General features: G+C 38.9%; 1 protein-coding gene across 1 annotated transcript in view; it reads left to right on the forward strand.

The window, feature by feature from the left end:
* Window positions 1-18100, forward strand: part of nrg3b (neuregulin 3b) — a 211646-nt gene that overhangs the window by 98739 nt on the left and 94807 nt on the right. Inside the window, exon 3 of the mRNA XM_084937696.1 lies at window positions 6334-6469. Coding sequence (XP_084793822.1) covers window positions 6334-6469 — 136 coding nt within the window. The remainder of the gene's footprint in view (window positions 1-6333; window positions 6470-18100) is intronic.

The raw sequence follows: 18100 nt of genomic DNA on the forward strand, positions 1-18100 counted from the left end.
TCTTTCTCAAGCTTCTGGTAGCAGGCAAAAACCCTACACTACTTATTAATCAATAACAACTGACAGGAATGTTTAATTTCTCTACCAAAGCTATGTTTATTCAAATCAATATTTTTCACCTGCTTATTCAAGCTCAGACGTGCATACAGCACATCATCATTGGAATCTAAATAAAACAAAACAATTGAAAATCATTTTTGATTAACTGCCTTGATCCACCCACCACAAAAAACTCTCACAAAGAAGGAAATCTCCCTTCATATTGCCCTCCATATTACATACATTTGCAAAAGCTTTGAAGCGTTGTTTAATGTAGTTGGTTTATCTATTTTTCATACTTATTGTGTTACTTGAATCTTGAGATAAGCATAAGCTACTGGGCTTTTAATGTATCCCATGAGGTAAAGCAGTGCAATCAGTATTTATTCTCCCTTGAATTAATCCAGAAATTATTATTATATATATTTTTTTTGCTTCAAAGTTTAAAGTGCTGCTTCCGAGGGAAAAAATCCAAGCACCAAACCATTATGATAGATGGCATTGTCAGAGCCATTGTTCTGTCCATACACACTGCACTCTACTGTATACAGTCTTGAATATGGTTCTGTCCAAAAGGCAGCAGTGCATGATGGGTAGGCAATCAGCAGGCCCCCTTAAGACTTTCCCTTTACGTTGTAAGGCCCTCTTTGATGTGTGCTGCAGTAAACACAGCTGGTTCTCTCCCAACCACAGTCTCCTGAGGGATGAGACTCAGCACAAGAACACTAATGAGCGCATTAGAAGGAAGCCATAGAAGGAAAATGCTACAGTTGTAAATAGAATTGTCTCTTGTGTTGTCTATAACAAAGATGCTGTCTATACTATGAGATGTGCTGGTGTTTATGCATTCCACTGCACTGTGTGTATAAGTCTTGCATATGTCTACAGAGTATATACTAAATATTGAGACCAGAACAGTGCAATTCCTTTTTTTTAAGTTGATGATGCCACGATGTGGATTTGAAGCTAAGCTGCAAAAATCGAAATATATAACCACAGCTTTCAGCTGCACTATAATTAACAGTTGAGGGGATTCAAGCATTGGAACTAAAAAATGAACATGGCACTGTGAAACTGAAGTGACATATGCCACCGACAATAACAGCAGCAAACCATTACAAATGAATCATTCTCTAGTTATTCCATTTAAGATAATTATAGGGCATAGAAAAGTGATGCAGAACAATTCTACCTGCCTGAAAAAAAAAACGGTGTTAGAGCTCATTCTTCACGGGCAGGTCAAATTTTCATATGTCAAGGTGAGTGCACTGGTTAAGAATGATGCTTATGTTATGGAACATTATTTTATGCTTACTATGAAAGAGTAAAGGCAAACATTGTAGATGTTAGTTACCCCCAGAAAGCTTTTTTATAGTCACGAGAAGTTAAGCACGCAATCTAATTCAATAGCTACTAGAATCACCTTTTGCTTGAAATAATTGTTTTCTGCATGACTTTATCAGCTTGTATATCCTTGTAGAGGAGCTTTGAACCATTCTTCAACAATATTCCTTCAGGTTCCACCGCAGCATCTATTCGAGGTCTGGACTGGACTGGGTCATTGCGACACCTAGATTTTTTTTTGGCCATTCTGCTGCATCATTGACCTGCTGCATGACCTAATTTGCTTTAGCTCTTGGACAGATGGCCTCATGCTTCACTGTAGCATACTTTGGTATAAAGAGTTCATGGTCAACTCTATGACTAGAAGATGTCCAGGTCTTGTGCCTGCAAAACCAGCCCCAGTCATCATCTCTACACATCTGTGCTTGACAGTTGGTCTGAGGTGTTTGTGCTGATATGCTGTGATGGGTTTGTGATGGCCAGACATCTCCACTTTGATTCTTGTCTTTCCAAATGATATTATTCCAGAAGTCTCATGGTTTGTTTTGATGCAACGTTGGACACCTTAGCTACGCTGCCATAATCTTTTTAGAAAGAAGAGGCTTTCTCCTGACAAGCCATACTTCTTCAGTACGTTTCTAATTATACTGTAATGAACCATTTAATATGCTAACTGAGGCAGTTTTTGCAGTTTCTCTGAACATTGCATGGTCTGACTTTTAGGGTAAATTTGCTGGGAAGATTGTTGCATTGTGTTGACACGTACCTGAATGCTCCTGACCAGCAAACTGCCAAAATCTTTGCTTTTATAGAGGTAGTCACACTCGCTGATGATCCAAAAAATGAAGTGCATTAGATTAGCAGTGCCTGGCTGCTACGTACCCTCTTAATTGCTATGGAAGCAGTAAGGGTGTACTTAGCTTTGCACAGGACTGCAGAAACCCCTGAGACCCCCCTTTTCACGCCAATGTGGATGCTACAACGTGTAGCATATAATCTGAAGGCTGACTTTGCCCGAGTTTATAACACCAACTTTCCGTTTTACTACATCTAAAGTCATGATGTGTCTGAATTGCACAGTTTAAATGTTAGCTCCAGAGACTTTGCTTTTGTTATGGAAGTGGAGTTGCTTTACATTTATTTTAGAGCAGCATATCTTTACATTCCTGGCATGTTTTCTAATATGAAGAACGATTATGTGCAAATTCTTGAACTTATTGAAGTTATACACTTCAACTTAATTGTATTGAGGGAGGGAAAAAGCACTAGCCTTGGTATTCTTCCCAGATAACTCTGATCTTTCAAGCATCATTTGAGTCTGTGATCCCCAGCCAGTAGATTCCTTGAAAGTTACCAAGGGATTGAGCAATCTGGATTGCCTTTGTGCAACGGGGAGAGTGAGAGACGTGAAAATGATTTCAAAGAGTCCAGGATGAATCATGCTCCCACTGCAGCTGCCATTTATTAGCACATTTTCCACCATGGTTTTTACAGCTACCTAGCATACATAGATTCATAGAGTTTGCTAGAGGCTTGCTTTGCAGGGGGGTTATTTTGTAAAATGCTTCATTAAAAGTGCTGATAAATGAACGTCATACTAACTTGTGTGGTTGTCATAATTAGTCATGACATTAAATCTTAATAAAAACTAAAAGCAAGGGACACCTCATTTATCAGCTGTTACCTCTATAATGAAGATGAAGATTAATTTGAAAAAAAGTGCGATACGCTCCCACTACTGGTTTGATATGAAAAATGTCCTTAACTCATTAAAGTACTTGTACCAGCCAACGAATTTACACAGACTTTTTCAGGGTTAATCCTTTGAATGTCAAGGAATGGCAACGCAGTAAACATGACATCCAAAAACTCAAACACAGATTATCACTTTCTTGTTTTGATAACAAGAAACCCTCTAATCCCTTTATTAACTTGTTCTTGTTTCCAGCTTGACATGTGCTCATTCAAAAGTCCCTAAATTGTGCTTGCTATGCTGCAGATTTTTTTTAAACCAATTCTTGCCTGTCAAGGATGATGAAACGGAAACCCATAAGAAATTGACAGCGTGTACCGCTCAAGGACGAACATATCTGAAGATGACTTGTTTCCTGATTTGGACAAGGGGGCTAAGAGAGTAGATGTAATCCTTAAAGACTTTAACAAAAAAAACCCTATGTGCTTGTTTGTTTGTTTTTTGTTAGGCAGTTGTAGATTGACGGGTGAGACATTTTTCATTGTATTTTAAAGAAACGGACAACGTGTTGAAATGCTTGCATTCACTGATGCATCTTATAGGTTTGGATGAATCACTGCAGCCCACACAAAATTTTGAAAATCAGCTATTATGGAAATCTTTTTGCCATAATATGTTTAATTTTAGGAGCTTATGTCAGCCTCTCCCCTTCTGGGTGTGAAACTGGCACATTGTCTGTCTGAAAAATTGAAATAGTATACAGAAGGTGCTGTTGGACTGTGCTGTTGAGAGCTTTTTCTCTTGGAGGATAAATAAAATATATATGTATGTGTGTATATATATTATATATATAAGAATTTAATTCAATTCAATTCAATTTTATTTATATAGCGCCAAATCACAACAGTAGCCACCTCAAGGTGCTTTATATTGTAAGGTGGACCCTACAATAATACATAAAGAGAAAACCCAACGATCAAATGAGCCCCTATGAGCAAGCACTTTGGCGACAGAAAGAGATTAATAACAAGTATGATTCGATGCAGAGAGGTCTATTAACACAAAGTGAGTGAAAAAGGTGACTAAAAAGGAAAAACTCAATGCATCATGGGAATCCCCCTGCAGCCTATGCCCATGGCAGCATAACTAAGGGAGGATTCAGGGTCACCTAGTCCAGCCCTAGCTATATGCTTTAGCAAAAATGAAAGTTTTAAGCCTAATCTTAAAAGTAGAGATAGTGTCTGTCTCCCGAATCCAAACTGGAAGCTGGAAGCAGTGCTATGTTTGAGCCACGTCTCATGCAGGAAATGATAAACTAATGATATATCAGGAAAAGCTTGCTGTAGAGACTGCTTCACATAAAATACAATGGCAACTTTGAAGAATAAAGTTTTTGAATTTTTTCCAGCACAGATCGGATTCCTTGTGTTGCAGGTACTTGGAGGTGTTTGGTATCTGGATGACCTTGGCTTTCTAATGTAAATATATCAACGGTTAGCCTTACAGCACAAAATCAATTTCCTCTTTAGCTGGAACCCTCTGCCTCACATGCTTAGAGCTGAACCACTGACCTGGCATAGTGGGTGTTGTCTTTGAATATCAATTGTGGTACTTCTCACGTGTAGTCACTGTCTGCTGCTCTCTGAATAAAATATCCAGGAGGCTTTAAAAGCCGTGACAATTATTGTGAGGGATGTGCATACCACAGGGGGATGTTGTGTTCTATTTTCTATTAATAAAGTTACATCTTTGAATAGATAACCTTTTAATGCTTCACTCTGGGAGTTTGTGGAATTAATAATACACCATATAATCCCTGTGTCTTTTAAAGCCTAGAGAGTGAAAGAGTCAGCTTTGGTTTGAGGCCTACTTTTGTAGAGTAAAAAAAAATGTTCATGTTATACTTTTCTACTGTGTTTGTGTCTACCTTATAAGATACCAGTGGTATTTTTTTACAACTAAAGAGTTTACATTTAAACCGCCGCAATAAGTAGTTTAAATAATGTCTTCCAAAGTTTTTGCTCTGACATAGAAGAGTCTCGGGTAGCCTCAGGAGCAACACATATCTCCTTGTGTTCTCTCTGATCTCGCCCAAGAGCCCCAGATTTATCAATCAATAGCCATAAACAAAACATCGATTGAACTGGACACTGGGGCACAACAAACAGATTATCAAGTTTTTAGCCCTCCGTGTGCGCATGGTGACTAGAGGCACAGCTGTAAAAATGCCACTTGGCAGCCAAAGCATGCTGCACAGCGCACAGAGGATCAGGCATGAAAGATGTGGGAGCTTCATACAAAAGGAATTACAATTACCAGAACATGGTGTTAAAAAGGTGTGTCTGTGCACCACATAAATGGATGAAAGCAGAATCAGATGAGTAATCCAGTTGTATTGGCAAGGTATTGGGGTATAATACTAGTCAATCCAATTGCCAGTGCTCTGTGTCATTGTGCACACACGTGTGTCCTTGGGTAATTCCAATAGTGTTTGGACAAATTATGCACGTGGTTGCACGCGTTTGCACGTAATAGTTGTGGTGCTGACATGTCTGACAGCTGTGCATATTTCACAGGGTGGAGAACCCTGCATTGCGGTGCTCGTACACAGCAGCCATGCTCTTTATGTGAGAGCAGCTCAGGGTCAGACTAGAAGAAGAAAATCAAAGTTGCATCACCAAGCCCATCACTCTGTGTTGTGTCTCTGGGTAGCGCAGCGCTAACGTATTCACATCTCTCTGCCTTACCTCGTTAATATATTCCCCGGGTTTTCGGCTATGTTTACTAAAGCAGCAGAATGGGAATTTCACTTAGAAGTTGTGGTTAAACGGCTTCATTTGAAACAAAAAAGCAAGCATAATACATGGTATTTAATAATGATGCGAGCACATACACCAAAAACAGTGCAAGTGTGTTATTTCAGTCATCATTACTTTCCTCTCTTTGTCTCTTCAAGCTGAAAACACCAATTTTAATCAGTCCTTAATAAAACACAATCGTTCCCTGGGCTATCTTGCTTTTAGCCCACTGAGATTCGCAAGGGAGCGAGGAATGAAATCTTCTCATCCAATCTAACAAGAGTGGTTGTTTCATTACAAATAAGTAAATCGCTGCTGAATGACATTTGCCGCTTCACATGAAAGAAGTTTAGAAAAATGTTCTTGTTGATTTAAGTTGCTAAAGAATGAGGGGATTTTTAAAAAATATATAAAACTGTTCAATTTGAACTAAATTGGTTTCCTCTTGTCTTTCTTCAGCGCTCGCCCCAACACATCCCAGCCTTCGTTCGGAGGTCTTCAAGCCATGTGTGGAAGACAAGGACCTAGCCTTTTGTCTGAACGAGGGAGAGTGTTCGATCATTGAAACCGTGGCTGGGGTTCACAGACACTGCAGGTGAGTGTGAAGGCTGCACCGTGTTTCTGTCTCGGCACTGAAACGCTCTTTGTCCCCCCCCAATACATCAACAATTCAATCACTAGTCTCAACTCGTTTTCACTAAGTCCATCCAAGTCCAGCTAAATTAGTTCTGGAAGTGATGAAACCCATGAAACGGGAAGATCAATGTGCAAATGCAGAATAAATTAAGATCTGTTATCACCTGAACCACTAGAAGAGGGATCGGATATACTTTAGCTGAACCAGATGCTAATTCTCTGAAAAAAAGTTGCAGATTCAACCACGGAGCAGTGAACGTGACGAAACCTCTGTCTTCACTTTGCTCTGACAAAAGTAGTAATAATGATAGCAATCTTATAAAATGCCTTTCTCCTTCCGTATTAAGCTTGGAAAAAATTTTTGTCTGACATGGCCCTTCAGTCTGCACCACATTTTAATGGTAAGTGTTAAGAAGGAGCTCTTGTTATATCCTTCTTTGATCTCACTTGAAAGAAATAGATTTTTTCCTTGATTTTTCTTTTTTGCCTTTCGTTTGTGACATGATCATCTTTGCTGTATTCCTTTTGTTTTACTCTGCCTGACACTCACACTGTGACTGCCCAAGAGAATAAATAAAGGTAACAAACAAGTACACCCTTGACACATCATGTAACCAGGCAGGAATAAGTAAACTGGTGTCAATTAACTCAATTAAACTTATTGAGGAAATCAATGCAGCCCCAGGGTATTTTTAATGCCTTTGACATTACAAATTATTCGCCTGCATCAGAAAGCATCTACTGTGTGTCTCTCTCATGCAGTTTAATTAATTTGCTTCACATTTGTGATAGATAAAAAGTATCACTTGTTTATACAGTACTGTGCAGAAGTCTTGAGCCACCTCTTTGTTTCTATTTCCACAGGTGAAGCAGGTTATTGATCTATCTGCACACACGCACACGCAAAACAGAGTTTCTACAGTTCTAACAAACTTGAATGACCACCTTTCTTCTCCAACAAAGCTCTCTTGGGCAAGCTTTCTTGTAATTTCTTTAAGTAGGCTTCAGGAACTATTCTTCTTGAAGGACATTCCACTCCTCTTGTAAGAAGAAGCCATCGACAGTGAAAGCTTTCCATTGCATAGTGGATCAAAATCTGGCGGTGCTTTTCTGCATTCATAACTCCAATTTGAAAAAATGCTCAAAACTATTGACTAATGCAACTCCAGATGGCTGCACCACCCTCACTCCTGACATCCTCCATACTTGTTGACCACAGTTTGGATTTAGCAGTCTGTAAGACCTGCTGTGTCTGATTTTCAGTCCAGTTCTTTTGTAATGTGCCATACCTGTGACTTTCAAGACACTGCTTACTTGCTTTTAGGGCTGCCATTTCTTTTGTCCCGAAGTTCCCTAAATCTTTTAAAGGACTCACTCCAAATAGTGTTGAGATATGCCACGTTTTTAGCTAACAGCTGTCTGGGAGTCACCTTATTGAAGCAAAAAAAAAATTATGCCTGCCAAAGTGTGTTATCTTTGCCATTTTGAAATTGGGACAAATTATGTGTTTTTGTGGCAGGCTCCTAGTAACAAAGTGCCAAAAGTTACAATTTAAAATGGGTTCTTTGTTGTCTATTATATATAAAACGCTGGTTCATCCTTGGAGTTAAGTACCTTTTCTCTGCCTGAATGATTAACAGTTTAGTTTAAGTGATTTAACAAATGAACAAAAAAACCTGAAAATGGTCAAAGAACAAACTCTGAAAGATCTTTAGAAAGCCTGGAGAATTATTGCTCTAGTCCACTTTAAACTATTACAAGAAAGTCTGGCTCCCTGGAAGCTAAATTTAAAGAGTTGACTGGTGTTCTCAAAACAGAACATACAATGTTTTACGAGGGAAAAAAAAACATAAACTAGCTATAAAAAGTCAATGTGGGTGGTTAATCAAGTCTGATTTAAACATCAGTTCTGGCTTTAAATGACCCATTACTGGATATTGGTTACTGAGCATAATTCATTTTTTTATAACGATGCCGTCCTTTGTTCTGTGCTTTAAATATCTGCAAAGCCCAAACTTACTTGTTCAGTTCAGCTGTGCCAAAGGAGAGTCTCTGGCAATCAATATCTACCTAGAGGGGAAAAAGTTGTAACAAGGTTTCCATAGGACCCAGAGAAATCTTGTTAAGGCACAGGTGAACCTGCAGAAGCCCTCCATCACTCTCCCCACAGCTTCTGTGTGGATATCCTGTCACATTCTGCTTCTCGCTGCGCCTCAACACCCATCTGACCTGCAAATCTGGTGAAGGCTGTGTTGAGCTGGAACAGGCAGCTGTCGATCCCCGTTTCATAGTCAGAACTTGATAACATTTTGTTAAGATGTTAAACAGCTACAGAATTTGACAAATTAGCAAATTTCTGTATCTGCATCAGGTTTTAGCCAAATATTTTCAATGTATTGTAAAATATAACATATGAAATATGAAATAAAACAAGCATAATGTTCATAGGAAATCACTAGAAAGTGTTTAAATGTAAAATTATTCTTATTTCAGAATATACTGGCAGTTTACTTGATAGTGTAATTATAAGTTGTGTTAACTTAAAAAAAAAAGTATACAGCTGATGCTGGGAATTATTAAATGATGCAAGCTCAATGCAGTGTGTGTTTCATGTCATATTATTGTGGCAGCTACAACAATTTCGAGCATGTCACCTGTGTGACAGCATCAAGACACCCTGAAGACTTGTTACAACTACACTCTGGGCTATAATTAGCGACAGCTGAATGATGAATATAGGACTCAGGAATGACTGGAGGGCCTGACCTAGAGACACTGTCTGGTAATTTCTCTTGAGCTGAGTGCCTGTTGTGTGAAAGAATGATTACAGGTTTGTGAGTACTTTTATTGAAAGGTTGTTTTTTTTTTCCAGAGAGAAGTCCAAGCAGTAGTCAGAAAAAAATATGATCATTTCACTCAAAAAAATAAATAAATAAATCACTGCCAAGTGGATTGTGTTTTAATGATATTGCTACTAGGAGGGGCGTCCAAGTGGGCTTCTGATCTAAGACAGAAATTACATCAAAGCTTGCAGGAAGTCATTTGGAATAAATGAAAACTCCCATTCTTCATTAAAGCTGCATAAGGTGATTTCTGAGCTCTTGGGGGGGTCACAACAAGTTCAAAGCAGCGCGGTGACATAAAGACAAAATTTGCAAGTTGTAGTTGAAATCAGATGTTTTAAAATGCATTTTAAGAAAAGTGAATATAATTTTTAACTTATAATGATACAGAAAGTTACATGAAATACAGCAAATGTGTGTTTAAATATTCACAGCAGGAACATCCCATTGTTTGTGACAACAAATGTTAATCCAAAATTTACAAATACTTTCTTTCCTGTTTAATGCACAGATTCCTCAACCGTGTGACTGCATTTATGGCTTGTCAAGTTATTTGTTTACGTTTGATCTTCTACTCAGTCATTTCATGCTGAAGTTGTAGTGTACAATAAGCTTGTGTGAGCTTGTTTGCTGAAAATGGTGGCCCGCAGTTTTATTTTTTGAGGATTAAACCATAACAACCAGCTAAAAGCTAAAAAAAAAACCACAAACAAACAAACAAACAAAGAAACATAAAGATGCTGCTATTCCATCATCTTCTTCTTATAGTCTATACTGAGTTATCTTCTTGCCTTCTTCCTGTCACAGATATTGTTCACGAAAGTAAATTCGCACATTGCAGAAAACAAGAAAAAGAGATAAATAAAATATGAGGCTGGCGTTTCACAGTCAGGTTTAAGGTGCTGGAGATGCTGCTGCTGATCGATCAGCCCTTCAAGGAAGGTCAGATCAGTGTCCTGATCTGAGAACTGTGACCTCTCCCACTAAAAATACAGAAAAAGGAAAGGTTTAAAGATTGCTGCCTTGTTTGATGTCATGCTTTCTTCCAGACCTCCAGAGCCTCAGAGCCAGTTGGATATTTTCCAACATGTGACAGCTAAAGATGTCAGAATCGTCTCTAAACATTTGAATTATTGTAGGGAAACACCGTTTTGAACTTAGGAATCAATTTATTTTGTTATGAAACATTTCCTCTGCTCTCCTCCTCATAGCCCCTTCTCCCACCACTCTCTGCCGGATGTTCATGTTTGCCAATGCTAATAAGGCTCCCAAAATAAACATGCAAATGCGAGTTTAAGACCTACTTCCACATCAGTGCCGTGCCTTTTGTACAATAAATGTACAAGAATTCAAAAGTCTTGTGAGGCTCAACACATGACAGCCTGGTCACATTCAGGATTATCACAAAAGAGATAACAAAAAAAAAAAAAAATCATAGCACGTTGTTGGAATTTAAGCATTTTAAAAACCAAGTCACTACGTCTATAGACAGACCTTACAAAAGGTTTTCTTCTTTTATTTGTAGAAGATGGCAAAAGAATTTCTCACAGATCAAACCAGAACATGTTTGGCATTTACTGTGACATGCCTAATATGTTGTAGACCCACTACTGGAAAAGCTGTGACGGCCAGGACAGAGCGCAGGACCTCTGGGTACGATGTCTGGCACTGGGGTTCTTGGCAGCTGATGCTTTGGATCCTGTGGACTGTAGGTTGGGACCTCCATGAATGTGGCTGCAGGGCATCTCTTGAATGCTTAATTATGTTGAGATTTGGAAATTTTGAAAGCTGGATCAAATCTTTGAACTCTTTATTGCTTTGAACTCATTTTTCCCAGGTCAGTTTTTGGGGCGTGGCTGGCGCATTGTCCTGCTATGGCAGTGGCATTATGATGGGGATGTGGAGGTGGAAAACTGACATCCACATGAGTTCCAGGGCACAGAATTTCCGTGCAGAACAATTCATTGAGTATGATCAATGTTACTCACTTCAGCTGTCAGCGATTTTAATGTTGCTGATAGATCAGCGGCCCTTTTTTCCTAAGGGGACCAAAAATTTTACTTGGTTTAGTGGCGCAAGCAAATGACCAAAATACTGAAGTGGGTATCTTTTCTTCTGGATGGGATGAAGCTTTAAAACATTTATCTCAAACTCCAACAATGGTAAATGGTATGTGCTATGCTGCAGTCACATTAGGGAAAACAGCAGCTGGAAAACAATGGCATGAAAAAGTTAATGCATTCATGTACAATGAACTTGTAAACTTTGTCCTTTGAAATTAAATAACTGAAATTCTGCAGTTCCTGCAAATTAACCACAAATGAGGTAGGCACTTTTCACATTGCTTTCATATAGGCATATAACCAGACTACAATCAGTTGGCAACCAGCTGAATCAGGTCCCCAACTCCAAAGAAATGTGTCACAGACAAGTTGCACAATCTAACTCAGATTGATTATAATGTGTTCAGTATGTGTTTAAACTGGACTGCAGTTATTTGTGAACTTTGCCAGTGATTGTTTACTGTGGCCTCGAGAGGTCAGACGCACTGCAACTTAGAAAAAGACCAGTGAATAAAAAAACTGCCTCAAAGCCGCACTAAACAAATTGGAGGTTGAATGAAACACAACAGAAGAGTTCAGCTGCGGAGGTGACACGCTAACAGTAAACCTGTATCTACTGTATTATTCAAATCAGAGGTGTGGACTCGAGTCACATGACTTGGACTCGAGTCAGACTCGAGTCATTAATTTTATGACTTTACACTTGACTTGAAAAAATGTTCTAAGACTTGTGACTTGACTTGGACTTTTACACCAATGACCTGGAACTTGAATTGGACTTGAACCGGTTTACTTGAAAAGACTTGATATTTCACCCCAAATCTAAAATTTAACACACATATTATATAGAAAGTGTGCACCATTAATTCAATTCATTCATTCATTTATTCAAACCACACTCCGTACGTATGTGTGCGTGAGCTGTAGCACAGCCAATCAAATTAACCAGATTTTTTTTTAAGAAAAAAAAAAAAAAAACTCTAAAAAATGCTGCAAGGAGTTATTTTTTTCAGGTACATAAACTATGAAGTAGTCAACAAAAAAAACCGAAATGCAATATGCAAAACATGCAAGTAGAGAATCACAGACAGAGATGGAACAACTTCCAACTTTGTCCGACAGTTGAAGTTGCATAAAGAACGGTAGGTGGTGCTTCTCTTTTGCTAGGATGAGATAGCTGACTTCATCTAACTAGCAAATGTTGTCCAGGCTACGTTGGTGATACAGGTTTTTTTTTAATGTGTATGATATTTTTGTCATGCTATTTTAAAGCCGGTCCTACAAGCGCATCCAAGAATAACATGCAGCTTATCTCAGAACTGTCGGTGAAAATTATTCTTGGAGTTTAATTGAGCTGCATTTTATAGAGGTGCAATTTCACAATTTGTGGATATTTTCTAAGTTCACTATTTCATCATGTGTTGAGAAAAACAGAGATTTAAAAATCACATGTTCTAATATTTACATTTAGCATATAACTGCAACATTCTTTTTTTTTTTTTTTTTTTTTTTCGTTTTTTTAAAGACTCGAAAGGACTTGAAATTCAAAGTTTCAGACTTGTGACTTTACTCGGACTTTTACACCAGTGACTTGAGACTTGACTCTGACATTACTTGAGACTTGACTTGTGACTTGAGGATAAAGACTTGAGACTTACTTGAGACTTTCAAAACAACGACTTGGTCCCACCTCTGATTCAAATCATGATATTAAATCACATATTACCTTCGATCCTTTTTCCCCCTCACAGCACTAAAGAATCCTCCGCTTCTTTCAAACACATCTCAGTACAATCCTTCACATGTTTTGGTTTCTATCACTGCCACAGCTGGTCTGTCACATTATTATCACACCAAAAACACATTCCTTTTGTGTTCTTTTGCAGCTTTTTTCTATTTGCTGGTGTTTTTTTTTAGTTGCATTACATTTGACCTCTCAGGGCCACCAGACAGATTGCCTCCCACTGGGTGATTTGGACACTTGACTTGACTTGACTTTCAATTGCAAGGTTGCCCAGAAGTTGATGGGTGTTGCTATACAACTTCTTGGTAACCAGTTGGTTATCACAACCACTTGTAGTTGGTTGCTGAATGCAAAAGAAATTTCATGTAATCACCAGACAGCCACTATTTTTCCCGGTCTTAAAGAGCTTCCCATTCTCCTTGCAAAATGTAATTTTTTCCAATAGTGTGACTAACAAATAGGTCTGAAATGAAAAAGATTTATTCAGTGTTTGTTTGTTTCATAGATACTTGTTTCATACATTTAGCATTTAACATGAATTGTCACATGAAAACGATAACACGCTTTTTTTTTTACCATGAGATGTCAAGCTCACTAAGTGCACAAAGGTACAAAGCATATATATTCTGTAACAAAAAAAAAAGAACTTCATGTAAAAAAGGAGGAGGAATATATTATCAAGAGGTGTAGCAGAGATGGCTGTCATATGCAATCATGTCATCTTTTTCTTAGTGCTATATTCAGCACCACAGCAGTTGGGCAGTTAGTGGTGTAGGTCTTAGAATGAAACTGCACCTTAAGTACTGTTCTAGAATAGAGGATGACCATGGTAATGATAGTACATAATCCAGTGATCCTTGCAGTGGAAGAATTCAGTGTTACATAGGCCCTACGGCAGACTTTTGGGATACTTAGGCTATGCCAGTGCAGGATGGACTTGCCAGAGCCTGACAGTTACTTCAACAAATCACACTCCATGAATAATGGTGCATGCTAACTGTTCTGGGTTGAGTAACATTCACAACACAGAGTCACAAGCGTATATAGTTATGACTGAAAACTTGGAAGCACTTTGTCTCTCTTCTCCTTGCTCAGAGAGAGTTTGTTTGGTTGGAGGGCATTGCGGAATATATTAGTTGCAATGAAAATCCAATGCAGTTCTTTGGCCACCACCTGCAGCACTGTGTCATAGTTTGGCAACACACAGCTATAGGAATAATATTCAGGATGCTGTGCATGCTTTGGGCATGAAATACAGCAAGCATGAATTCCAGGCTGCTGTATGTGGACTTGTGTGCAGCATCAGCTTTTTCAGACCAGTATTCTTTCTGCTGCGTTCTTGTCCCATGCGTTGAAAGCAATTTCTTTTCTGGATAGAAGGTTTTGCTTGCAGATTTCAGTAGCAGTAATAGTCAATGTTCACTGAAAGAAAAAAATTGCTTCCTATCAAAAGAATGATTCCTTACTTGTATGGGTATTGTTTCAACAGCACATTACACAGAGGCTGGCTTGTGTTGCAAAGATGATGCAAAGCTACTGCAAGTTAGCTTTATAGTTGAAACAGAATGAAGAGTAACATGAGAGTAAATATATAAATGGTTTGCATTGTTGTTATTGTTCCAGTTACATATATATTAGGGGTGCAACGATACTCGTATCGATATTGAACCGTTCGATACAGTGCTTTCGGTTCGGTACGCATATGTATCGAACAATACAACATTTTTTATTTATTTTATCAACTTTTCTTCTGACGATGCTGTCTGTGTTGAGCGCTCAGTGGATCTGCGTTCGACTACTCCGCCTAGGCTGCACTGTCAAGTGCAGATCCACTGAGCGCAACGCAAGCTAGCGAGACAGAAGCTAAGCTCGTTGCAACATGGCAACTGCTTCAACGCTACCCGAAATTGAACCTCCCCCACCCTCATTCAGATCTGGCATTTGGAACTATTTTGGTTTTCATGTGAAGTATGACCCTGCTGGTAAGCGCATCATGGACAAAAGTAAAACAGTATGTCGGATGTGCCACGCAATGCTCAATTGGTGGGAACTAGTGCGTTAGCGCAGTTAGCTTGTTAACGTGTTGACGCCGTCCAGCCCCACGCACGGGGCGATCCGCGGTAACTCGTTAACGGAGATTTGCCGCGTTATGGCGTTAATGTCATTTTAACAGATTAACGCTGACAGCACTAGTGGGAACACAACGAATATGACTGCACATTTACTCCGACATCATCCTAGTGCAAAGACAAGTGGAAGCAGACAAAAACAACAAGCATGCTACAAACTTTACCCGAGTCATTTAGACAGCCGTTAGCACATGATTCTCCTTATGGGGAATCTGATATGTTTAATATGCTGCTGAGAATATACCCCAGAAGCAGCGTATAGTATAGCTGTTATTTTGGAAAGAGCCATTTATCTGTAATAAACTCTCTTTTCCAAAGATGAGCGATTTCTCGATCAGATAGATTTTTAAAAAAATAAAATATATAAAATAAATTTAAAAAATATATATTTATAATTTTAACAAATGACAAATTGAAAAGGCATGAACATTTTTTTTGTATCGAAAAAATATCGAACCGTGACACCAAAGTATCAAAACGAACCGTGTATCGTTGCACCCCTAATATATATATATATTCTGATAGGTCATTTAAACAATGGCTGTTTATCAGTGTAATTTCTCCAGTTAATTTAATATAGTAAAATTATTGCTATTGAGTATATAGTGGATTTAACTTGGTAACATCTCCAGACAGAGTCTAAGACATTAATGTGATGGAAAGGCTTAAATGCATACATTTCAGCAGTTCAGATTTGTCATGTATTCTATGTTTACTTAAAGTCAAGGAAATTCAGTTTGGATGTCAGACACTGAAAAGGCAAAAAGCTGTTAATTGCTGCTTTTAATAATGATGATCAAGAGGGAAAAAAATCAGACTGCAGCCCACGTCTGTATGTTTTACCACGCCTTTCAGTATTAATACGTATTTAATGGTGTCGCTTTTATTCTCCTCAGCTTGGACAATGAAGTCCCTATCCCCTGTGCATGTGTGTGTCTCTCTGTGCGTGTGTGTGTGTGTCTTTGTGCTTGAGCGTGCGCTTTAAAAGCCTGGCAAGGAAAGGTAGCTCGTGTCTACTATTACCATGGTAACTTCTTGCCTCATTAGTGTGAAGCCAGAAGCTGAAAAAAATAATTGTTGACTCACTTATAGTGAGACTGCAATGGCAGCTAAATTCAAATGCTCTATTGTTTGCATTCTACTTTCTGCACTGATTCTGACTTATCAGACATTAAAATAATTGCCCCCTAATGGTATGAATGACTGCAGTCGTAAATAATTCATGAAATATTTGCACATTTGATTGCTTCATCCAAAGCTGCGCTGGCATAAGGCATTAGATCATATTTAAAAGAACATTGATTTGTTTTATGTCTGTTCCTTCAAACCCCATCTGTGCAGACAGAGAACTATTTGTAGCTTTTAAAGCTAGCATTTCAAAAAAGATGTATTCGGTGTGTTTGTGTGTGTGTGTTCATGCTGAATGTTCATCTACTTGTTGTTCTTCGTTATATCAGTATATAACGAAGAACAAGTCTCACAAATGAAATGCATTTCTTTGTTCCTGATGAGTAAGAAAGCTGTTTCTACTGGTAGTTTCTCTGTAGGGCTAAGCTTAAGGATAGGCTGAGACTGTCTGCTGTCTCCATGAGCCTGTTTGGTTTTTTTTTCTTCCAGGACCCGGGAGACGTTGACAGTAGTATTAGCAGAATCTGATATGACAAAATGAATCATATAAATGAAGACCACAGTCTCTTAACTTTCCCTTCCTGTTTTTCCTCTTCTCATCTTCCTTTTTCTATGGGGAGCCAGTTCAGCGATTAAATTGTCACTGCACCGTCAGACCTTGACAGGCTGCACTAATCCACGATGCTGCCATTCCTTTGCTGATCCATCCTGCTAGGGAGGACGTACTCCAGGCTTAAAGCCAATGGGCCATGTCCCCCCCCCCTTACACCTACCACCACCACCCACCCCTAGCAGCTGTATGAAAACAACCACACATGGGAGCAGACTTACCTGTTGGCAACAGTTCCTGACAGGGCCATCACTTGGCCTCGGATCTCAGCTCAATTGGCACATCAGGTTTCTGATTCAAACAGGCCGTCCCCTCTGAGTTTCAGAGTCAAACCGTCAGGTAGAAAAACTGTAATTCGGTTCTGTGCTTATCAGTACGCTCCCGGGCTACCCAACTCTGAAATGAGCTATGGACCACATTTATTGTGATCACAAAGCCTGTAAAAATATTTTAGAAATAGCACACTGATCGATCTTCTCTGAAAGGTCACATCAAACTAAACTCGCAATCACATCAAGGATCATTGCCATTAAGAGACGTTTTCAGCATCAAAGAAGGCACATCAGTTCAGGAGATGTCGAAATTTGTCTCCTATAGTCAGACTGTTAACATACTGTAATGAGGAAGGACATTCAGCTGTATTGACCCAAACTATGGCACATGCTATAAAACATTGAAAATGCAGGGTTTCTTGCCATGCCAACATAATCTTTTTGCACTCCACATTTCTCTTCCTTTGTCCGCTCCCCAAAATTATAACCAAGCTGGGATCCAGGCTCCATTACAGATGCAAAAGTACCAAGTAGTCACAATCTCAAAATAGGAATAACCTTGGAAGTCATGCAGCGCTGCCCAAGAACATAACCTTGAAACAGAGAATGGCGAGATTCCTACCAGGTATGTTTTGTAATTTTTATGAGCAGTGTTGTGAACCTGTAAACTTGATTCTCATGCCAGCTAGCTTGATTCCTGGGTAAACTGACGAAGGGCAGTAAAACTAGTTTAGACCAGCATTGCCTGACTACAAAACTTTATTTAGTGTCATTTCTCTGCACATGTTCAATTGTGAAGAA

Source organism: Perissodus microlepis, chromosome 8, assembly GCF_051167445.1.
Source record: "Perissodus microlepis isolate ML-2025 ecotype Zambia chromosome 8, ASM5116744v1, whole genome shotgun sequence".
NCBI classification, from domain to species: Eukaryota; Metazoa; Chordata; class Actinopteri; order Cichliformes; family Cichlidae; genus Perissodus; species Perissodus microlepis.